Below are 25267 nucleotides of genomic sequence, written 5' to 3' on the forward strand. Positions count from 1 at the left end.
GAGAAGGACCAGAAATAAATCCAGGCATTAGGGTCAACCGATCTCCAGTAAGGGTGCCAAGATGGCACAGTAGAGAAAGGGACATCCTTTCAACAAACTGTGTAAGGAAAACTGAATTTCCCCATACAGAAGAATGAAATTGAACTCTTATTTCACACAGTATACAAAATCAACTCAAACAGATTAAAGATTTAAAGATTAAGATATGAAACTATAAAATTCATAGAAGAAAACGTAAGGGACAAGTTCTTTGACATTGGTCTGGGCTGTGGTTTTTTTGTTTTGTTTTGTTTTTTTTTGTTTTTTTTATTCCAGAAGTATAAGTAACAGAAGCAAAAATACACAAATAGAACACATGGATTTAAAAACTGCACAGTAAAGGAAATAAGTGAAAGGGTGGAGAGACGGTATTTACAAACCATGCATCTGACAAGGGATTTATATCCAAAATACATAAGGAACTCTGAACAACTCAATAGCAAGAAAGTAAATAACCTGATTGAAAAATGGGCAAAGGACCTGAAAAGACATTTCTCTTTTTTCAATATTTTTCTTAGTTGTAGATGAACACAATACCTCTATATTTTACTTCTTTATTTTTTTAATGTGGTGCCGAGAATCGAACACCAATGCCTCACACTGGCTCGTCAAGTGCTCCACCACTGAGCCACAACTCCAGCCCCTAAAAAGACATACCAACAGGCATGTGAAAAGGTGCTCAGAACTACTAATCCTCAGTTTTATTCCGTTTTTTTAGTTTCTTTTTTTTTTTTTTTCCTTTTTCTATTCTTTTTTTTGTTTGGTTTGTTTTATTTTGTAGCAGGGATTGAACCCAGGGGTGTTTAGCCACTGAGCTGCATCCCAGTCACTACCCCACCAACACCCCTGCCTTTTTTTTTTTTTTTTTTTTTTTTTTTTTTTGAGACAGGCTCTCACAAGCTGCTTAGGGCTTCACTGACGCTGATCTTGAACTTGCGATCCTCCTGCCTCAGCTTCCCAAGCCTCTGGGATTATTATAGACGTGGGCCACAGCGCCCACCTCAGTTTTATTCTGGAAATGCACCCGGGACCAAGTATGCCATGAAGTCATTACTTGGCTCCTCCTGCCTCCTCACCCTTGAGCACTCTGCTGCCTTCGCCATCTCGACAAGCTCCCCCGGTTGTTTCTTGTGCCCTTTCCTTTGTCCCGCCAGCTTCTGCTCTTCTCCCCGACACCCATCCGTTAGGTATTTACTGAGTCCATTTTCAAAGCTTGACCCCAACACTTCTGTTCTGTCCTCACAAAAGGCACACCTGTGATTGACTTCCCAGTTGTACTGAAGGGGCTGTACGACTGACTGGAAGCCCTGGTTCATCTTCTTTTTTAAATTATTGAAAAACTCTTCTATCTGTCAGCTTTTTGTTGAGCTTCAAGTCATTCTGAAGACTCCGTCCTTTGTCAGTTCTCTCGACTCCGGGAGAGCACATGTTCAGGTGATTGGTACTGACTTCCCATCTTGAGTTTGGTCCCGCAGAAAAGAAGCTTAGGCCTTTCGTCAGGAATTTCACACCAATCCTCTCCTCCAATGACACTGCCATTTCCACCTTCAACAACTGATTTCACTGCCGTCTTAGATGCTGGCCATGCACAGGCCTCGGCTTGCTTCCTCTTTGCTGCTTTGCTCATGCATTTCTTCTGTCTCACCAAAGCAGCTACTCCCTCTGCCCTCACAGGGGGTTCCCTGTGTTTCCTTCAAGCACAGTCAATCTACTAGTTCGAGCCTGTCAGAGTTTTCCCACTTTCCCGTCACTTGGACCTGCTCCTCTCACTGCCAGAGAGTGATAGGTAAATGACATTGTTTATATTCTCACCACTGTGTATGAGATTGTGTCAAAAATTAACATGTCATGTGAAGGAATGAAACAAACAAAACTGGTCCAGATGGTGAAATCCTGACTTTATGAAAATAAAAATATTTCTACCAACCTGAATTTTCTTTAGTACGACTGGCGTTTCCTGATCCCAAACATGGTTTATTCCTCCATCAGTAATATATGCTTTACATGCTGTCACCATCTGATTTGTTACCTAAAATAAATTTAGGTCCAAAATAACTATAGGCAAATGATACAAGTTCTGTGTTTTTAAAAGCACAAACATAAACATATGGTAAACAGTATACTTGAGGAGTGAAGAAACCACAAAATACCAAGAGAGATAAAGTAATACAAGCTCCAGATAAAACAAAGGAAACCCAAAGTCACATTTACCTACTGTGTTAAGTCAATGTCACTGGGGCCATGTATTTCAAAGTCAACTACATTTTCCATTTGTCTACTCCTCCCCAATTCGTTTTTGTTCTCATTCAAGTGATTCCTTTTCTTCAACATGCAAACACCTCTCATATGCCATAAAATTGTGAAGAAAATAAGGATGGCCATTTGGAGATTAGATCAAGATGTCAGAATGACAAGCAGAATTTTAGGAAATCCCTAAAATTACAGAATGCACACTACATCAGATCTGCAGGAAGGAAGGGGAAAGACGATGAGAGAAAACCAGAACCCAGATCTGGAAAAGGCTACTGTGAAGATGAAATGGGTCTGGGAAAATCCCAAGATCAGCGACAGCGTGAGGTCCCCCTCAGCTGTGACGCTACACACTAAATTTAGAGCAACTTGTACAGGAGGCAACAATGTCATTTGCTGAAAGGACAAAGTCATGAACCTGCACCAATTTTGAAGAGGTATGGCCACGTCCCGGGTAGCTGCTGCAGTCCAGGTGGCCACATGGGAGAAAAGCCTGTCCACATTCACCTTCCAACAGTAAGTCACACGGCCTCACAAAGACAAGCTACAGTCACTACGTACAACTGGCAAGAATCATCGAGTAACTGAAGAAAATGAGCATGAGAGCAGAGACATCGAACTCAACAAAGAGAGGAAATGCAGAAAAGACGTGTAAAATCTCTTCAAATACCTTTTACTAACTAAATTAATTCACAAAATAGATAGGAGGGGATTTTACATCCATGAGAAGAAGACAACTAGAGAATATGGAAACTGTAATTTGTTCTTCTCAAAACAAGATAAAAAGGCTAGAGTGTAGCTCAGTGGTAGAGCACTTGCCTGGCATGTGTGAGGCCTGAGGTTCAATCCCCAGCATGGCAAAAAATAAAAAATAAAAATAATAAATTGTACTGATGAATTGACTGCAGCTGGTACACAGTTGAAGAACAAATGAGTGAGCTGAAAACCAAGAACAACAATGGGAACATAGGGGCTGGGGCTGTAGCTCAGTGGTAGAGTGATTCCCTCGCACATGTGAGGCACTGGGTTCAATCCTAGGCACCACATGAAAATAAATGAATAAACAAAGACGTTGTGTCCATCTACAACTAAAAAAATTTTTTTAATTAAAAAGATGGGAAGAGAAAAAGAAATGAAGAGAAAAAGAAGTTAGATTCAAAGGGAGAGAATAAATTAAACAGGTGAGTCAGGAATAACCAAAGGCAAAAAAACAAAAATTTCCCAGGAATGAAAAATAATTTGAACTGAAAGAAACCAGCAAGTATAGAACAAGATAAATGTAAAAACAACCACATCAATTTGAAATTTGAGACGCTCAACCATAAAGAAAAAAATCCAAAAGGCTTCCAGCGAATAAAACTAGTTACATACAAAGGAAAAAAAAAAGAATCACATTAACCCCCAGCACCTCATCAGCGGTACTGGACACTAGAAAGCAGGTGAGCAATGTCTTCAAAGTTCCAAGTGAAAATGATGTCGAACTTAGAATCCCAGTCAAACCTGCACTTGAATGGTAGGACAAAATAAAACTCTTCTAATACATGTAGGAATTGAGGAAGTTCACCATTGACATACCCTCTCTGAAAGAATAAACTAGACTAGATGAGTTTTGTTTTTTTTTTAGGAAAAGAAATCATAAATCCAAGAAGGAAGAAGACATGAAAATCACAAAAGAGTGGTAAGAAATTGCTAGACAAATTAGCAATACTTGGATTTTAGTTTGAATATGTATTGACTCACAATGTTGAAAAAATATTAATGATAACCTGGAATGAAGAATGAATCCCAGTATGGGACATATATAGTAAGAAAGAGGGAGAAGAACGGATGAGAAGAAGGCAGAGAGTCTTGTCTTATTTGGGACATAGTGATTAAATTTGTACTTTGCGTTTAAAAAAATTTTTTTTGAAATGTGACTTTATACATTTAATTCTGCTTGAATCATTTACAAAGAAATCCTATTCAGGGCTGGGGCTGTGGCTCAGTGGTAGAGCACTTGCCTAGCATGTGTGAGGCACTGGGTTCAATTCTCAGAACCACATAAAAAATAAAATAAATAAAGATATTGCATCCATCTACAACTGAAAATATATTTTTAAAAAATCTCATTCATGTGTTTCTTGAATGACTTTCCAGTTTTTTAAAAACAACCACATGACTCTACAGGAAGATTTTATATAAACCACTGGGATGGTGGAAGTACCAAAAGAAGCGATGCTAACACAATCCTTATCTCTTGATCAGAATAAAAAATATTGGGAATGAATAAGTTACCAAACAGCATTATTTAGTTATTTAAAAATAGTCACTGGGATTCCAGGTATGTGTCACCCACCCAGTGGAAACAACCACATTTAAACAAAAAGCCTTGTAGCTGACCTCTGCCCCAAGGAGAAGGTAACCATGACCTCAACTATGAAGTACAACTGACACCAGCCATATCCATCTTTCCTCATGCACTCCAAGTATTAAAATCCTGAATTCTGAGAGTACCCACACTTCCCAATTCCCTTTCCTGGCTCAAAGGGAAAGAATAATTAATTTTTTCACAGGCTCAGGTGTGTGGTTTCTTCCCTTAGAACTCACTTTGATAAATAACGAGGTCATTCTCTCTGAGGTGTTGTAATACCTTGACACACTGTGGATCATTCTGATGGCATTAATCAAATTTTGTATTCCATGTGCCATGGAAACCTAAAATTGAAACATAGCAAGTGAATTCCATCATATGTTTATTGTTTAACAGTCAATCCTGTATACTATCTGGAACATTTTTATATTTAAGTCAAATTTCACCAAATGCAATATGATACCCCAGACTTGATCTGGAACAGGAAAAAATAAAAAGGACATTTGTTTTGACAAACATAACAAGGTAGATGTGAGTTGTTAACAGGAAAAACTAGGTGATGAGAATTCTGTACTATTGTTACAATTTTTTATAGTACTGAACTAAAATCTTTATTCAAAAATACAATTTTGGGGGGCTGGGATTATGACTCAGTGGTAGAGCACTTGCCTAGCACTGGGTTTGATTCTCAGCACCACATACAAATAAATAAATAAAGGTTCGTCAACAACTAATAAAAATATTTTAGAAAATGAAAATAAAATTTAAATTTTGGAGGTGAAAGCAACGTTAAAGACCAATAGCTCCATTTTCTCTTTTTGAAAATGAAGAAACTGACACCTTGAAGGGCGAAGTGAAAATAGGTAAAAGGTAGCTAAAAACAAAAGTCAGACTACAACTCCCATTCACTTATTAGATTCATCTTTCAGCAAACCTACTAAGTACCACCAGGTTCTGAAGATATTGGGAGTGATCTAAAGATAGGAAACCTATGCATGGAGCTCAGAGCAGAGTAGAAGAGACTCACAGAAACAGGTAAATCAAGTATAAGGCAGAACAAAGCAGAGTACATACGACTAAGACATGACATACTCGTTAGGGTCTAGATGTGATATGTCCCCCAAAAGCTCATGTGTGAGACAATGCAAGAACATGCAGAGGGAAATGATTGGGTTATGAAAGCCTTAACCCAAACAGTGAGTTAATCACCAGATGCGACTGAGTAGGAACTGAAGGCAGGTGGGGTGCAGCTGGAGGAAGTGGGCAATGGGGGCGTGGCTTTGGGATATATTTGTATCTGGCAAGTGGAATCTCTCTCTCTCTGCTTCCTGACCATCATGAGAGCTGCTTCCTTCCACCACACTCTTCCACCATGACACTCAGCCTCACCTCGAGCCCCGACGAATGGAGTCCGCTGTCTATGGACTGAGACCTCTGAAACCATGAGCCCCCAAATAAACTTTTCCTCCTCTACAATTATTCTGGTAAGGTCCTTCATCACAGCAGTGAAAAAGCTGACTACAAAACACTGGGTGCTCCCATGTGCCAGGCACTAACCTAGGAGCTTCATGTATCATCTTAATATGCTGACAGGATCATTTAAGACGTGTTTGATTTCATCAGACCTATAACTTCACTGATTATATGTCTCCTTTTGAGAAATGTCTATTCAGGTCTTTCACCCGTTTTCTGATCAGATTATTAGAGTTTTTTGCTGTTGCGTTCCTTACATAATCTGGATATGAATCTTTTGTTAGATGAATAGTTTGCAAATATTGTCTCCAATTTTGCAGGTTGTCTCTTCTTTAGGATGATTGCTTCTTTCATTGTGCAGAAATTTTTTAGTTTACTATAATTCATTTGTCTTTTTTGCTTTTGTTGCCTGTTCTTTTGAGGTGGTTTTGTTTTGTTTCATTTTGTTTTTGTTACCAGGGATTGAATCCAGGGATGCTCAAACCCTGGGCCTCATTCCCAGCCTGTCTTTTTTTTTTTTTTTTTTTTTTTTTGAGACAGGGTCTCACCAAATAAGTTGCTTGCTTAGGGCCTCACCAAGTTGCTGAGGCTGGCTTTGAACTTGGGATCCTACTGCCTCAGCCTCCTGAGTTACTAGGATTACAGGTATGTGCCCTGGCATCCAGCCTTCTTATGTTTTATTTTGAGACAGAGTCTAGCTAAGTTGCTTAGGGCCTCACTAAGTTGCTGAGACTAGCCTTGAACTCGGGATCCTTCCGCCTTGGCCTCTTGAGCCACTGGGATTACAAGCATGCACCATCACCACACCTAACTAAATACCATTATTTATAATTGCTCCCTGAATGAAAAATTCCTCCTATCCAGATACAGTGTTCAGACATTTTTATATGTGAACCATATAATAGTAAATCCACTTAAAGCACAATACCAGGACGATAAACATTAAGTGCACATAAAATTTGTGACCCAGAAACAGAAGCAGGAATCCTTTGCACTTTTTCCACCCAAATCACAATTACAAGCTAAAGAGCAATTGATGGTTGCTTTCAATGACAGTAAAGAAATGAAATGAAAAAAGAAATTTTGAAACTATAGCAATAGTGGGTATATGCGTGGGAAGCAATCATATGACTCACTACTTTCAACACTGCTGTCATTTCAAAAGGTAAGGCCTGAAATCTTCCTACCTCAGAAACAGTAAAAAGCTCAACAACAACAAAATAATAATAATAAGGCATTTCCATGACAAGAACAGATGAACAAAGTGTAAATTACTAGGATGAACTAAACAATTTTAAAATTATATAAATTTAAATATGTCTTTAGCATTAAGAAGTTGAAATCAGTATACATCAAAATTCAGAGCTCTTGACAATAAAAAGCACTGTATCTTTCTTTTAAGTTTACTTTTTACAGTGAAAAGCCCTGAATATTTATATTTTTTTAAAAAGTACAAAGAACAGTATAATGACCAACAATAACCATCATTAGATATGCTAAGATTTTACTCTGTTCACTACATCTATTATTTTTTATATCAAGGACTACTTATAGGCATTGAGAGTAAGCTTCAGGTGTGTGTGTATTTCATATTTGAACCCTCAACTCTTCTGAATAACCTCAAATGCTTGTGAAAGTAATAACTCTAATTTTTCTTTGACTTTTTTTGGCAGTATTTCTTTTGTTCAGGTTGTAAAGTTAGAGAAGGAAGTCTTCGAGCTGCTGAGTGAATCAAGACACAGCTCTATTTCTCTAACACCATACAGTTCGGTTTCCTTTAATCGTGGTCTTATACACAGAATCATCTAAGAGGTGATACCAGTGTTTTCATATGAAACAAATTTTGAAAAGTTTCCCAACAGAACTCCAGTTGCTGGTATCAGGGGTAGAAGTGAGTAGCGAGTGAAGTTTAAGAAAGTCATAATTTTCTGCAAATAACAACACTAAGTGAATTAAGTTCATCATCTCTTTATGACACCAGTTAAAAGACTCTGCCTCTGATGTGTCTTCCAATCCTCCCTCTTGGGGTCCCTGATAGATAATGGATTCCCACAAAGAAGTAAGAACTACGCCTGCCTAGGACTCCCAGCCCACTTTCTCCCCTCCTGTCCCACATAAACTTCTCATTTTCTGATGCCCTCTTAGGACTTGAACCTCCCTCTTACCCAGATCTAAGTGAAATATTTCAGCCATTTACCCAAGTTTGGTCAACCAACCATGTGACCGGCACTGCCACCTATGTGGAAGGTCTAACCCGTCTCTTCAGAAATCAGAATGGAGAATGCTGAACTCAGAATTTGGACACTAATATAAATTATATGGAAAGCATTTTAACTTAGAGAATACCTTGAAGCAGCAGCATGGAGACAAGAGAGAAAATACAGCTCAGAATGCCAGAGAAAACAGCCCCAAGTTTGGTTCCATCAATTACAGAGACACTCAAACTCAGTTTCCTAATCTTTAAAATGAGGGTTGTTGTGTACATAGATGAAGACATATTTGAAGCACACAGCACAATGCCTCGAACAAAAGGTTGGGGGTTCTCGAGCCCATGAGCATCTTTAAAAATACAACTGTCTGGGCTGCCTTCCTGCCTAGAAGTGATTCACAAAAGAGGTGACAAAGATCGGAAAACACCATCCTACATTCTCAACAAATACTAGTTTCTTTGATTTCCCATTTATATCTAAAGAAGAGATAGAGGTTTTCTGTAATTTTCATCATACATGTGAAATATTAAGAAGCCTGGCACAGTGGCACATGCCTGTAGTCCCAGTAACTCAGGAGGCTGAGGCAGGAGGGTCCCAAGTTCAAAGCCAGCCTTGGCAATTTAGCAAAGACCTAAGCAACTCAGCAAAACCCTGTCTCTAATAAAATACAAAATGGCTGGGAATGTAGCTCAGTGGTTAAGCACCCATGGGTTCAATCCCCAGTACAAAAAGAAAAAAAGAATAGTTGCACGCCTGTAATCCCAGCAGCTCAGGAGGCCGAGGCAGGAGGATTGCAAGTTCAAAGCCAGCCTCAGCAATTTAACAAGGCCCTAAGCAACTCGGCAAAACTCTGTCTCTAAATGAAATATAAAAAAGGGTTGGGGATGTGGCTCAGTGGTTAAGTACCTCTGGGTTCAATCCCTGGTACCAAAAAAAAAAAAAAAAAAAAAAAAAGTAATAGTAACTTTCGCAAAGAACAGTGCTAATATGTTCTTCAAAGAACTCTATAGAAATATGATGGGAAAAGTAGACTAGAAACAGCAGATGGGGCTGTCCTGAATCACTGATTGGCTGAGCGATACAGGCAAAGTCACCTGGACATGATGAGCTTTGGTTTGCTACTCTGTAAACTGATAAATATCTACCATGATATACAACCTCCAAGAACTCCCCAGTGATGTTCCCCCTCATGGTATTCATACCCTTGTATAATCCCTTCCCTAAAGTGTGGACCAGACTTACTGACTTGCTCCGAACCAACACAGCACAAGAGAAACAGTGAGATGTCACTTTCAAGTTAGGTTACAAAAAGATGGTAGCTTCCAAGTTGAATCTACTGTCTTGCTCACTCCGGAATCACTTTCCCTGGGGGAAATAGCTGTAATATGAAGAATCCTATCCACCTGGATGGGGCTAAGATCTGTCAACAACTATGTGAGTGAGCTTAGGACGGACCCTCCCCAGTCAGCCTCCCCTCATGCGGAGGCTGCAGCCCCCGTCAACAGCCTGCCTGAAACTTCATGAGAAACCCTGAAGCAGAGGCACTCAGTTACACTGTACCTGGACTCCTGGTCCACAGAAACTGTGACATACTGAATGTTCACTGCTGTAAGCCACTCTGTTCTGGGGTAATTTGTTATGCAGCATTAGATAAGTAATATATTCATCTTGTTTAAGATGTAAGTTGTAAGTATGACTGTTTAAGTGAAGTCATACTTACAATAACGCTATATACTTAAATGTGGGTTAAAATATTAAATACAGTTTATAATTCATTACCAATATAGGTAGGAAAATATTTCTTTTAAATAACCTTTGGCAGTGTATGTTTTTCCCAATACATGCATATTGAAGTTGTTTTAAAGTGCATTAATTATACAAGTCAATTTTTAAGACTGCACTTTTAAAAGCATACTTACCAGGTCATAATTATAGAGAGGCTGACATACTTTCTCCAGAGTATACAAATATCTAACATTATCTTTTGATTCATTTGCTGTATCTGTGATTCTTGCATCCAAATCACGCCAATTCTAAGGAGGAAAAAAATGTGTAAGAATTCCATTAAAAATCCAAATATATCAGTATGCTATAGTTTATTCAAAAAAATTAAGCTGTCTTCCTAATCAAACATATACTAAAATAGTAGATAATTAAGTTTGATTAATATAGCTTTCCCTTACAGTATCTACATTATTATAAATATCTTAAATGATTTGCTACACCTGAAGAAACATACCCTTTGTAATTAATACCCTTTTCTGGGCTAGTTATCTGTAACATTACATTGCTCTGGATCTTCCCAGAATGAGTCATTACCAGAACATTATTCCAAAAAAATATTCGTTATCAGCAGAGTGAACTCAATGTGAAATCAACATATTCAAGGATTATCAAATAACTTCTGCTTAGTCAACTCTAAATACAAAAATAAAAATGTTCCCCCCCCCTTTTTTTTTTTTGAGAAGAAATCTGCTATGGTGCTTCATTCTCAAATGTAATAGTGTTGAGGTGGTGGGACCTTTAAGAAAGGTGACTAGGTCTTTAAAATGCATTAATGTTGTCTGGCAGAAATTCTAGCTGTCATGAGACTATATTAGTATTTGCAAGATCAGATTATTGTAAGAGAGCCTGTTGGTTCCCCTGAATCCCCCTTCACAAGGGCTACTTGTCACTCACACATGCTCTTGTCTTGATGCCATCCACCATAATATGACACAGCCAGAAGGACCTTACTAGAGACCAAATAGATGATCTTGGACTTACAACCTTCCAAACAATGAACTAAATAAACCTCTTCCTTTATAAATCACTCAATATTCTGTTAAAGGAATACTAAACACTCTAAGACAAAAAAATCTCTTCCTGTAATCTCCACTTGCATGGTGTAGTTTTGCATAATGAAACCTCAAAGAATACAAAGCATGCACCTTGAGAAGGTGTTCCAAGAAACCGGTAGGGGACTAGGTATGGAACCAACCTACCTATTCCACAGGGAACAGATAAGGACATAGGAACCAACCTGAAAGGTTTCCCAATGGCCATAGCTGGAGCAATTTGAACAACAAAATAAATAATGATAGTATTGAATGATAACCTAAAAACATGAAATAAATATCCTTTGGCACTGGAGATTGAACCCAAGGCCTTGAACATGCTACACATATTATACTACTGGTTACATCCCTACCCCTTTTTATTTTATTTTGAGATAGGGCCTCAATAAGTTGCCCAGGCTGGCCTCAAAGTTGCAATCTCCCTTCCTCAGCCTCCTGAAGCTGGGATTATAGGTGTGTGCCACCACACCCAGCCATGATACTATAGTAATATAAAAAATTATCAAATAAATAAAGGAGAGGAAAAACAACTTCTTCGTGCATAAAAATTCTAATCAATGAATGTGGATAGAATGAGAGAACTGGAAAATCACCAAGAGCATACCACAGTAATAATTACTGCAGGCAAGATTTACCCAGGAAAGATATTTATATAGATTCAAGTTATTCCCCCCCCAAATATAATAGATGTACAGTATACAAACATGTCACACCCCACTTTAACCAAATGTCAAAGTTCAATCACCAGTAATAAGACTCAAGGATATCGTGTACTCTCAACCTGACACAAAGAAGGCCCCATCACCTCTGACTTACCCAGGTTGGCCTTGAACTTAACTCAGCCTCCCAGTGACAGGCATGTGCCACCACAATCAGCTTTAAAAAGAAAGTTTTTAACTGATAATAAATATTGAAGAAGTTGAGGGTCTACCCTAGGGAAATATTTGCACATGTATATATAAAAATGTTTAATTACAGCAACTTTTATATACACATAGAAAAGAAATCATTTTCCTAAAATGATAGAGTTGCCATTTGACCCAGAAATTCTATCCCTAGGTATATAACCAAGAGAAATGACAAAATATGTCCACACAAAAAGTTGTGCATGAATTTTCAGAAGCATTATTCATAACAGCTGAAAAATGGAAACAACTCAAATGTTCAAACTGATAAACAAAATGCAGTACTGTCCATACATCAGAATATTACTCAGCCATGAAAAGGAAAGAAATACTAATACATTCTACAACATGGATTAATCTTGAAAATCCTCAGTGAAAGAAGTCAGTAAAGAAAGGCTATATATTTTATGAATCCTGACATGTCCAGGATTTGTATAGACACAAAGTAGATTAGCAGTCACTTAGGACTGGGAGCCAGAGGTTAAAGATGGGGAGGTGACAGGTGAAGGGTATGGAGTTTCTTTGTGTGTGTGTGTTGCTGGGGATTGAACCCAGGGCCTTGAGCATACGAAGCAAGCAAGCACTCTACCAACTGAGCTATATTCCAAGCCCCAGGAGTTTCTTTTAAAGGTGATAAAAATGCCCCAAAATTGATTGTGGTTGCACAACTATGTAAATACATTAAAAAAACACCAAACTGTACACATCAAATGATGAACAGTATGTGAATGTTGCTGCAAAAAGGAGGAGGAGGGAGAAAGTGAGGGAGAGAGGAGATAAGGAGGGAAGAAAACAGAGGAAGAAAAACTTGTTTATAAGAAATGATCAGATTAAATCTGATACATGAACATTTTGGAAAAATTATATAGCTTGATCTAACAGTCATAAATTTTCAAGAATTACTACTGGGGTGTGTGGTAGGGTAGTAATTAGAGAATAATATGGTATGACACTTAATTTAAAAATTAGAAATTACAAATAGAGCAAGCAATTATGAAATTCATTTGGAAGAATAAAAAACCTAGAATAGCTAAAGCAATCCTCAGTAGCAAGAGCGAAGCAGGGGGTATTGCAATACCAGATCTTCAACTCTACTACAAAGCAATAGTAACAAAAACGGCATGGTATTGGTACCAAAATAGACAGGTAGATCAATGGTACAGAATAGAGGACATGGACACAAACCCAAATAAATACAATTTTCTCATACTAGACAAAGGGTCCAAAAATATGCAATGGAGAAAAGATAGCCTCTTCAACAAATGGTGCTGGGAAAACTGGAAAACCATATGCAACAGAATGAAATTAAACCCCTATCTCTCACCCTACACAAAACTCAACTCAAAATGGATCAAGGACCTCGGAATCAGACCAGAGACCCTGCATCTTATAGAAGAAAAAGTAGGTCCAAATCTTCAGCATGTCAGCTTAGGATCAGACTTCCTTAACAGGACTCCCATAGCACAAGAAATAAAAGCAAGAATCAATAACTGGGATAGATTCAAACTAAAAAGCTTTCTCTCAGCAAAGGAAACTATCAGCAATGTGAAGAGAGAGCCTACAGAGTGGGAGAATATCTTTGCCAACCATACTTCAGATAAAGTGCTAATTTCCAGAATCTATAAAGAACTCAAAAAACTCTACACCAAGAATACAAATAATCCAATCGACAAATGGGCTAAGGAAATGAACAGATACTTCACAGAAGAAGATGTACAAGCAATCAACAGATATATGAAAAAATGTTCAACATCCCTAGTAATAAGGGAAATGCAAATCAAAACTACCCTAAGATTTCATCTCACCCCAATTAGAATGGCGATTATCAAGAACACAAGTAACAATAGGTGTTGATGAGGATGTGGTGAAAAAGGAACACTCATACATTGCTGGTGGGGTTGCAAATTAGTGCAGTCACTCTGGAAAGCAGTATGGAGATTCCTCAGAAAGCTTGGAATGGAACTACCATTTGACCCAGCTATCCCACTCCTAGGCCTATACCCAAAGGACTTAAAATCAGCATACTACAGAGATACAGCCACATCAATGTTCATTGCTGCTCAATTCACCATAGCCAGATTGTGGAACCAACCTAGATGCCCTTCGGTTGATGAATGGATAAAGAAACTGTGGCATATATATACAATGGAATATTACTCCGCAATGAAGAATGATAAAATTATGGCATTTGCAGGCAAATGGATGAAATTGGAGAATATCATGCTAAGTTAGATAAGCCAATCTCAAAAAACTAAAGGACGAATGATCTCGCTGATAAGCGGATGAGGACATATAATGGGGGGGTGGGAGGGGTTAGCATTAGGTTTAGGGTTAGGTTTAGGGTTAGGGATAAGGAGTGTGGTAAGAATGAAGGAAAGAAGGACTGTATAGAGGGAAAAGAGAGGTGGGAGGGGTGGGGGGGAAGGGAAAAAAATAATGAACCAAACATCATTGCCCTATGTAAACGTATGATTACACAAATGGTATGCCTTGACTCCATGTACAAATAGAGAAACAACATGTATCCCATTTGTATACAATAATAATAAAAAAAAGAAAACACACACACACACACAAAAATAGAAATTACATAATTAATTTTTGTAGCACTGGGGATTGAACCCAGGGGTGCTTAACCACTAAGCTCTATTCCCAGCCCTTCTTATTTTTGAGACTACCATGCCAAGCTGTAAAACTATTTTTAAAAGAAAAATGATCATTTTTTTCTGTCAATCACTCCATAGGTAGCATTGTCAAAACTGGTGCACAAAATATTGAGAAATAAGTCAGGTGCAGTAGCACACACCTGTAATCCCAGTGGCTCCAGGGCTTAAAGCAAGAGGATTGAGAGTTCAAAGCCAGCCTCAGCAATCATGAGGCACTAAGCAACTAAGTGAGATCCTGTCTCTAAGTAAAATGCAAAATAGGGCTGGGGATGTGGCTCAGTGGTCAAGTACCCTGAGTTCAATCCCCAGTACCTAATAGAGACAGAGAGAGAGAGAAAGAGAGAGAGATCTTCATTTCATCTGATGGAAATTATTGTGGTACATGAGAAAGCTTTACTCAAAGTTTAACACTTCTAAATATATGATTCCAGCACATTATGTTAAGAAGGACTTTGATCTGGTAGAAGAATGGAATGGCAAGGAAAGAGGATGGGAAAAGGCCAGTAAGAGGTACCAAAGTACAGACAGGTGAAATCACTTCTGGTTTTTCTAGCACAGTAGGGTAACTATTGATTAAAATAATGCTATATTTCAAAATGACTAGAAGAGTAGAAAATTCTTAGTACATAAAAATGATTAATGTTGGAAGTGATGGAAATGTTTATTACCCTGACTTGATTACTACACATTATATATATGTATTGAATTACCATAATGTACCCCATCAAAATGTACAAATGTTATGCCTTGCTTTGAATTTTTTTTAAAAGAAGCAGTATGATTAAGGTAATTTTCTATTCAGTTGTTCCGAATTATACCAAAATGGAAAACAAAATGTCTTTTACCTTTAACAGTTTGGAGTGTGCAACAGTCAGCACATTGATGACAGCCTTACAACTTGACCCTTTAATCTGCTCGATGATATAGTTGAACTTGGCTGACATCCGTTTCCAGTGTTCCAACTCAGTGAGTGGACCTGAGTCATCAGCTTCTTTTCTCATCTGCTCACTCTCAATAAGCACCTGCAATTTAAAAATATATATATGGAATATAGAAAGGATATATTCTTTTTTTAAAAAAAGTTTTGGAGTTGTATATGGACAGAATGCCTTTATTTTATTTGTTTATTTTTATGTGGTGCTAAGGATTGACCCCAGTGCCTCACACATGCTAGGCAAGTGCTCTACCACTGAGCTACAGCCCCAGCCCTAGAGGATATATTCTTCTTGGCTAAAATCTCACTGAATCTCCTGAAAGAAAACCAAAAGTATAAATAATAGTAATGATGAATAATGTCTTAAAACTTGGTAAACAGACGAGAAAGGAACTTGATAAATAGTATCTATCCATCAAAAACTCCAGGAAACATTGTACTTAAAGGTGAAATTGTAAAACATTATGACTTTAAAACCAAGGGCAGGACAAGTTTGCCACCATCACCACCCACTTATATTCTACCTGGTAAAGGAAGTCCCAGAGCAAGGTAGGTAAACACAAAAGGCATTATAGATTGGAAAGTTTTTAAAAGGGCATAATCAAGTTGATATGGTTGGCCATCTATTTAAAATTTAAGATTATTAACTGTAAACCTTAACAATTATTAAAAATGAACAATTCAGTAAGGTTCCTGGACCTCTACATAAAAATCAGTAGCACTGTTTTATAAGCCATCTAACAATCTGAAATGTAATTTCTAAAAAGATACTATCTGCAATAGCAAATAATAGCAGTGATAATCAGAAATTAATCTAATAAAAAATGTGTAAGACCTTTCAGGGACAATAAAAACACTACATTAAGTACATCTTAAAAAGACCTAAATAAATGAGAGACATGCTCATGGATAGAAAAATTCAATAATATAAAGAAGTCAATTTTCTCTAAAGGAATATATACGTTCAATGAAATTCCAATCAAAATCTCAACAATTGTTCATGGTACTTGACAAACCAATCTTCAAATTGGGAAGTACAATTTACCAGATACAATCAATGCAATTTTGAATTAAAAAACACAAACCTGTGCTGGAGTTGTGGCTCAGTGGTAGAGCACTTGCCTTGCACATGTGAGGCACTGGGTTGAATTCTCAGCACCACACAAAAATAAATAAAATAAATGTATTGTGTCCATCTATAGCTAAAAGTAATTTTTAAATAAACACAAACTTGACATGTAAGGTGTTGATTTAGTCAAAGCTACAGAAGTTAAAGCAGCATGGCATGAGAATACAAAACAAGTAAGCTAGGCCAGTGGGGCAGGCAAAGAACCCTAAAACCTTGATATAGAATGAAACTGACCAAATCATATTGTTACACTGTGTGTGTGTACAAAAACATAACAAAAGATCCACTATGTGTATAATTATAATGTACCAATAAAAATAAAAATAATAAAAACAATATATGACAGGTGATATTATAAAACTTTTAAAAATTTTTACTTGTTCGTTTTAGATATATATGACAGTTGAGTGTATTTTGACATATTATACATCTTTAAGGAAAGAATGGACTATTAAATAAGCAATTTAACAGAGGATGTTAAATTGGGATGGTTGGCTAACTATATGGAAAAAGTCAAAATTGGATTCCTACTTCACATCATGCACACATGCACACACATAAAAATAACTCCAGATAGACTAAAAGCCTGAATGTCAGAAATAAAATGGTAAGGGCTACAGATGTAACTCAGTGGTAGAAAACTTGATTCATAAGTACAAGACCCGGGGTTCTATTCCCAACATTACAAAATATAAAATAAGATAAGATGGTTAAACTTCTATACAAAGGGTAATACTATAAAGAAAAGCAGAGAACTGAATATCATAACTATCAAGATACAGTCACAATGGGGGAAGAAAGGTATTTAAAACTGGGAAGAGGAAGACAAGGTGTTGGGAATATTCTATTTCTTTCTCCCCATTGCCTAGGCTGGCCTCAAGGTTACAATCCTCTTGCTTCAGCCTCCCAAGAGGTTGGGATTACCCAGTAGAATGTTCTCTTTCTTAACCTGAGCAAAGTTTACACAGGAGGTCCTTTTACAACAATTTGTTACTTTTATCATATTCTTTTTGTGTTACATTTCATTATTTAAATAAACCATTTAGGAAAAAATCTTCATTGAACTAGAATAGGAAAGGGCTTCCTAAGTAAAACACAAAAAGTAGAAGTTCCTAGTCACTGGAGGTAGCTAAATTGAAGCTGAATTACCATTTGTAATTAGTACAGTTAATTATTAAAATTTAAAACCTCCACATTTCCTTTTTTTTTTTTTTTTTTTTTTTTTTTTTAGGTGGGTACCAGGCACTCAAACACTAAGCCACATCCTCAGCCCTATTTTGTATTTTATTTAGAGACAGGGTCTCCCTGAGTTTCTTAGCACCTCGCTTTTGCTGAGGCTGGCTTTGAAATCCTGATCCTCCTGCCTCCACCTCCAGAGACACTGGGATTACAGGCGTGTGCCACCATACCTGGCTAAACTTCCACGTTTCTAAAGACACCACACCAAATGAAAAACGTGGCATAGTGAGGGCCAACCAAGGATCAACCGCTGGAAGAAATTACTTAAACTCCAACACTTCAATAAGATAACATCACGCAATCCAAAAGAAAACTGAGCAAAGGATATGAACAGGTTATTCAACAAAGAAGAAGCCTCAATAGTCATTAAACATGCTCAATGTCATCAGCATTCAGGGTAATGCAAAGTCAGTCAAGATGCCATCTCACATTCAATATACCACAGCAACAGTTAAAAACCTGACAATCCCAGATGTAATCAAGGCTTTGAAGAAATGAGAATGCTCATATGCTTCTGTAAAAAAATATAAATTAAGCCTGGTACAATGGCCTATGCCTGTGATCCCAGCTACTCAGGAGGCTGAAGCAGGAGGATCACAAGTTCAAGTTAGTCTCAGCAACCTAACGAGACCTTGTCTCAAAATAAAAATGAATAGGGCTGAGGCTATAGCTCAGTTATAAAGTACTCTAGTGTTCAGTCCCCAGTATGGACTATATATATGATCTGCCCGCAAATGTTCCCAGCAATCCCACTGAGAAACTCCGGAACATGTCTAAAGAAGCCCTGAACAAAGGTATTATCTGGGTATGTATTATTGTTGTTCGTAACAGGAAGAGTAGAAACAATCTCTCTCCTGGGGAAATGGTTGAATAAACTTCTCTATCTCCTTAAATATTGAGAGATAGCATTTAAATGTCTCCTATATATCTGAAAGTCTACATAAAACAACTAAGATTTATTCATAGAGAATACTAGACAGCAGTTAAGTGAGAGAATTCGACTCGCTTGTACTAACATGAATGAATGAAAGAAAATGTTAAATGGGGTGAGGGTTATAAAATTATTCCTAAGATATTGCTATGGGTTGAATGCGTATGCCCCCAACACTCACCTACTGAAGCCTGATCCCCAATGTGAAAGTCTGTGGAAGTGGGAACTTTGGGAAGTGCTTCAGTCGTAATGGTTCTGCCCTCCTGCATGTGAGGTGACAGCAAGGAGCCTGCTGTCTACAAACCAAGAAGCCAGGCCACACCAGGCACTGAGTCTCCTCCAGTAGTGCAGGAGACCACTGCAGAGGTTCTCTGGTAGGCAACTACCTGTGTCAACCTAGGGACACCTGGAAGCAAATTCTGGGGCGAGCCCTTGGGGTCAATGCTCAAGGCTCTCCTACAGAACTTCCAAAGCCCTCCAGGTATTGCTACCCCAACTGCACCTTCTGCTCAGTTCTAAAAAGGGTCAAACTAGAAATGCTTTCTTCCACCTCCTGCTTTCTCTACTCACTTACCTAAAGGTTTTCTTCTCCATTGTGCTTATGAACCACAGAACTGAGTCAGCTCCTGGTCCTCTTCCAGTTTAGGGGAATTGCAGGATATCTGGATTCATTTTCATTTTTGGTTTTTATTGTTATTGTTTGGATTTTCTGTTTTGGTTTTGCATTATTTGCAGTGTGAGTTCAAGCCTCTCATAACTTTACTATACATTCTACTCCTACTACTGCTTTTCTTATGGAAAGAGAAATTTTTATTTTTTACCAGAGAACTGCAGATCTGACACTAACACTCATATGAGCAAGCCTAGTCTGAACCTCTTTGACAAAATGGGAGACTATTGTTCAACAAAGAGGTATTTATTTAGTGTCTAGTACTGTGGCTCTTCATTTGTGTCCTTTCCCTCTCTCTTTCGTGAAGAGTATAAACAATAAACCAATTGTTGGGGACAGATGCTGGCTCTCCCTCTTGATTTCATTCTCAATGCATAGAGCTTCATGGTTTCCTCCTTAAAGAGAGAAATAGCTTAAATTGATTTTAAGTGATCCACAAAGAACAATGATTTTGCTCCAGAGCCAACATCAGGCTGTTTCAGAATAGAATCTGAAAGAAAGTTTAAGGCTCCTCTTCCCTTTACTCTTAGGGACAAAATGCAACATGACTAGAGCGTAGGTGAACTGCAACTCAAGGTGGAATTACTTGAGCCAACTACCTGTTCGATCTGTTTGTACCATATCATCAGCACCTCCTCTAGCTGACGGACAGTTTCCGAATTGCTAGCTGCAGCTGTCACTTCTTCAAAGGTATGCAGTTTGGAAAAATCAATGTTGTCTATCTTCTTTAACATCACTGTCCCCTCAATACTTATTCTGGCACCTAACGGGGGAAAAATAATATTGAAAAGAAGTGCTTAATGTCTTCTTAAGCATCAATATGTGCCTTCCAGTTATAATTGCTGAAATGTTAAAGATCTCATACTTTATAGAAATATATTTCTAATTGATCATTAGATTATGACCTGATTTGCTAATAAGTATATATTTTATAATATTAAATGATAGAAATATACATTTAAAGATTTCATAATAAAGCACACATTTTTAAATATGCTGAAAGTTTTTATTAAAAATAAATCAAGTGCTGGGCATGGTGGCACATGCCTGTAATCCTAGCAGCTCAGGAGGTTGAGGCAGGAGAACTGCAAGTTCAAAGCCAGGCTCAACAACTTATCAAGGCCCTAAGCAACTCAGTGAGAACTTGTCTCTAAATAAAATACAAAAAAAGGGTTGGGGATGTAGCTCAATTGTTAAATGCTCCTGAGATCAATCCCTGGTACCAAAAAAAAAAAGAATATTATAAGATATTCCTCCTACTATCACGAAAAAAAAATGTATTCCTGCAAGGATCCCTGGAAATTAGGAATTTTTATGATTTCATATCTTACCTCTAGGTCTCATACTAACTTTGTTAACATTTTCTTTCAAGATGGAAACTTTTTCATGAATTTTTTTAACAACATAATTTATTCATTTTCAGTAGTTAATGAAACATTAAATTTTTATACTTACCATCTAAAAATGAAAGGTACCTATTGATGGTTTCAGTGAAAATGTGTTTTTCAGATTCCCCCTGCTTGGACTGGTTTAAAGCACCCCAGTTGCTTGTGGCAAGAATAGCTGGTAGAAATATACTTGACAACATACTCTTGATCCCATTCAAGAGTCCGTCCGATGCATCCAAAACAGTAAACAGCACTTCCTGAAAGGGGGTGATCAAATGCTATGTTATATACTAATTCCATTAAAAAACCAAAAATCACAATCTATTTCTCACTGCAATACACAAGACAATTTGCAAACTATTAGGAAAGTATACGTGGTTATGAACATTAGAGTTCTAAAACCAACAAACTTAGACCCTGCCCCGTTCTGACCATCACAAGTTAGCTCTTCATAGAGATGCTGTCCTTGGTGCTCTCGGTTCTGCCTGGGGAGGGAGCCTCGGCCCGACCTGTGCAAGGTGAGGGGGATGCAACCGAGCCTCCTGCACAAGGAAGTCCCCGGAAAGGGGCTGTGAAAACCCTACCAAGCCAGGAGACAGCAATGAAAACAGTCCTCTGCCCAGAAATTTGGAGGAAAAAAATTATTGACCACAGAAACAAAAGCCCAGAAACCAAAAACCCACCACCCGAGAGTGTGACATCTCAATTAATATAAATTAAATGAGCTGGAACTCCCAAACCAAAAAATTAAGATTAAAAAGTTCATACAGGACCCCCTGGAAATTGGCTGCTTGTTTTGTTAACTGTGAGGTGGTGACTGCTATGGTCTGAATATGGGGAATGCCCCCCAAAGGTCCATGTGTTAAGGCCTTGGTCCCCAAAGTGGTGCTACTGGGAGGTGGTAGAACTTTTGAGAGATGGGGCCTCGAGGGAGGTGCTCAGGTCATTGAGGCCATGCCCTCAGAAGGGATTACGGGACCCAACCTGTCCTCCCCGCCCCCTCTGCGTTTTAACTTGAAACAGGATTGCTTTGCTCCAACATGCACTCTTGCTTCTGCCATCTGGCACCCTCACCAGAGGGCCAAACAATGGGGCTGCCCAATACTGGACTTGAACCTCCAAACCTGTGAGCTAAATAAACCTTTTCTCTTTATAATTTAGTTGCCTTGGGTAATTTATTGTAGTAACAAAAATGAACCAATATGATAGCAATGACAAATATAATGACTACTATCACAGTTTGATATCATTATCTTGGCTCTTGCTAAGGTGGCAGCAGTTTTTTGCACCCTTGTTTCTGCACCACCAAATGTCTACACTGTAAAAGGGGCAAATAGAGTGTTATGATGAAAAAATGGTTCACAGACCCACTGAAAATGTCTTGAGTACCTTTGAAAACCACTAGTACACTACATCTTTCAGCTGTGGCTGTGCAGCATAAAATATAACTATTAGAAGAATGGAGGAATGGGGAAAAAAGGAAGAGGGGCGGAGGGCAAAAAGGAACTAAATCCCCATCTCCTACAGAGAGAAAAGTTCATAGAGAGCTGGGCATGATGGTGCACACCTGTAATCACAGTGGCTCGGAGGCTGAGGCAAGAGGATCAAAAACAAGGCCAGCCTCATTAATTTAGTAAGGCCCTAAGGAACTTAGTGAGACCCTGACTCAAAATAAAAAATAAAAAGGACTGGGGATGTGGCTTAGTGGTAAAGTACCTCTGGATGTAATCCCCAATACCAAGAAGAGAGAAACAGAGAAAGAAAAATTCACAGATAATGTCTAAACTGTCAGAGCAAATTATTTAGGGATAGGAGGTAAACAAAAGAACCTGCTGAAAGAGTTTAAGAGTTGCTTCTAGAGAGGGGCACATAGGCCAGTTTTGCACAGCAAGGCTCATGAACCTCTTCCTTTTTTTAAACTAAGTGCACATATAACTGTGATAAAACACAGACTAAAGTGCAGAAAAGAACAGGGCTGGGATGTGGCTCAGTAGTTGAGCACGTGCCTAGCATGAACAAGGCCCTGTGGTTGATCCCCAGTACCACAAAAAATAAAATAAAAGAACAGACTAAACCATGAACAAGTTGAAGAAAGAATTAGTGAAATGGAAGATGACTGAAGAAACGTCCATACACAGAGACCACATAATGAAAATACAGGACTTCAAAGACAAAGAGGAAAGCAGAAAGAAAAAGATTACTTATGAATAATGCTAACAGGGGAGGTCACATCAGCCACAAAAGATGCAATGAAATATCTTCAAGGAATCGAGGGCAAATAACTTGCAGCCTAGAATCCTAACCCAAGCTAAACAACCTCTTGTCAAGCAATTTTTCATCATAAACAGAAAAGAAGCAAAATTAAGACTGCCTTTCAGTTAACTTTCCCATTGTAAAAGGTATTAAAACTATCTAAGATAATAAAGAGAACTCATAATTGTTAAGAGCCATTGGTATGGCAAGCAATATAATAAGAATTCACATATTACTTGGTTTTGCAATAGTCCTTCAATGTGGGTATTATTATTCCCAATTTAAGAATGTAGAGACTTGAGTTCAGAGAAAAGATGAGCAACTTGCCAATCAATACACTGCTCAGTGGTAAAACTTGGAGGCAATTTTGGGTCTAGGTAACCAAAATTCTTACTTCTTCCATTCCCATATCCTGCCTTTTCTAGACTAGGTTAGCAATACCCAGGCTCTCAGTCAATTCTCTCTTCTGCAACATTAAAGAGTTTAAATATTGACCATTGGGGATGTTAAGTAACTAAAAATTATGTGACACAGAGTAAAATGTGATCCCAGTGAACATAGGAGAGAATTTATTTGTACACCATCTACAAGAAACAGAATTTTCAAGCATTTTAAAAGCAAGATTAAAGGACAAACATAATCTCTATTGGAGTTCATTCCTCTATTTCTTTAAATATAAGAATATATTATTTTCTTGGAACTTGATTCAGATCTATATATAGAAAAGGAGAGTAAAGTACAGCAAAATGTGACTATGAAAATATATCAATATTTAACTAAATCTTTGGGGGAAAATTCCAACATACCTCGTGAATATTTTTACTATTTATAGGCACGTCATTATTACAGCGAACAAAAAATATACACAGTCCTTTCAGACTCTCTGGGGCAGCGCTGTCTATATATAATCTCATCATTTTTGACCCTTTGGTTACTCCAGGAATAGTTCGACCACATTCTGAAAATAAAAGTCAAGAACTTAGCATATGATCACATAACTGATCAAGTGTAGTAACCTAGTGAGGTTCTTAATACCATTGTTTAACTTTATTGTAAGAAATTTTCAATATTTTTTTGTCCTATCAAAAGATGTCAATAATTGCAATTCTTAAATTGCAGCCTCTTCTGGTGCCTTTCCCTGAACTCCACACTTTTCTCCTTTTGGCCTGACCTCAGGGCCTTTACACACACTCTTCCCCATTCCATCCGTGGTCCTTTGCCTAGCAAACTCCTATTCATCCGTAAGACCTCATCTGAAATGCCACCATCTCAGCAAGTCTTCACTGACTCTCCTAGGAAGGTCCAGTTCCTCTACTAAATACACTCATGGAAACCAACTTATATTAAATCCTTTCTTCAACTGATTTCAACGAAAGTTAAACATTTAATTATAATTCTTTAATTTAAAGAAATATTAAAATGTGAAATTCTGTCAGATGACCAGTTACTATTAATTTGCAAAAAAAAAAAAAAAAAAACAAACTAATATTTACAAAAATAACCAATTTTAAATGAGATTTTTTTTAAAAAATACAAACACCCATCACAAAACCACAAAAATGTTTTATCTGCCCAGTTTCTTCCTTTGGGTTTGGAGGGGTTCCTCCTGCTCTGTGATTCTGGAGGACACCAATCCCAAAGCCCTACAGAGGTAGTCGTGTGAAAATTAGACTAATGCAAGAATGTAAACCTTTGAGGGAGACACACAAAGCAAAACTGGGATTTGAGAGATATTAATCTGGTGAGGAATACTAAAGAAATTGCCCTGAACCCATGGAAATGTTCTATTCTTATCCTTGCCAAGGCCTAATTGTAATTCAACTAGATCTAAATTATGTGAACCATCTCCCTACACCAAAAAAATTTCTGGTTTTGCTTGCATAGGCCTAAGTCAATTTCTGTTACTTGCATAGACCAAAGAACACAGCATATGTATGTAGTAACCTAACAGCCCAAACGCCCACTCAGAGATTGCACCCCACCTCACCCCCGC

The 25267-nt window shown here is 37.9% G+C and overlaps 1 protein-coding gene across 1 annotated transcript in view; it reads right to left on the bottom strand.

The window, feature by feature from the left end:
- The window catches only part of Dnah8 (dynein axonemal heavy chain 8), a 252532-nt gene extending 228326 nt beyond the window's left edge, over window positions 1–24206 (bottom strand). The window contains 7 exon segments of the mRNA XM_047558191.1: window positions 1967–2068; window positions 4876–4983; window positions 10242–10355; window positions 15576–15752; window positions 20233–20396; window positions 21089–21278; window positions 24081–24206. Coding sequence (XP_047414147.1) covers window positions 1967–2068; window positions 4876–4983; window positions 10242–10355; window positions 15576–15752; window positions 20233–20396; window positions 21089–21278; window positions 24081–24191 — 966 coding nt within the window. The 5' untranslated portion in view covers window positions 24192–24206.
- Window positions 24207–25267: the final 1061 nt, after the last annotated feature.

The sequence above is a fragment of the Sciurus carolinensis genome, chromosome 7, assembly GCF_902686445.1.
Source record: "Sciurus carolinensis chromosome 7, mSciCar1.2, whole genome shotgun sequence".
NCBI classification, from domain to species: Eukaryota; Metazoa; Chordata; class Mammalia; order Rodentia; family Sciuridae; genus Sciurus; species Sciurus carolinensis.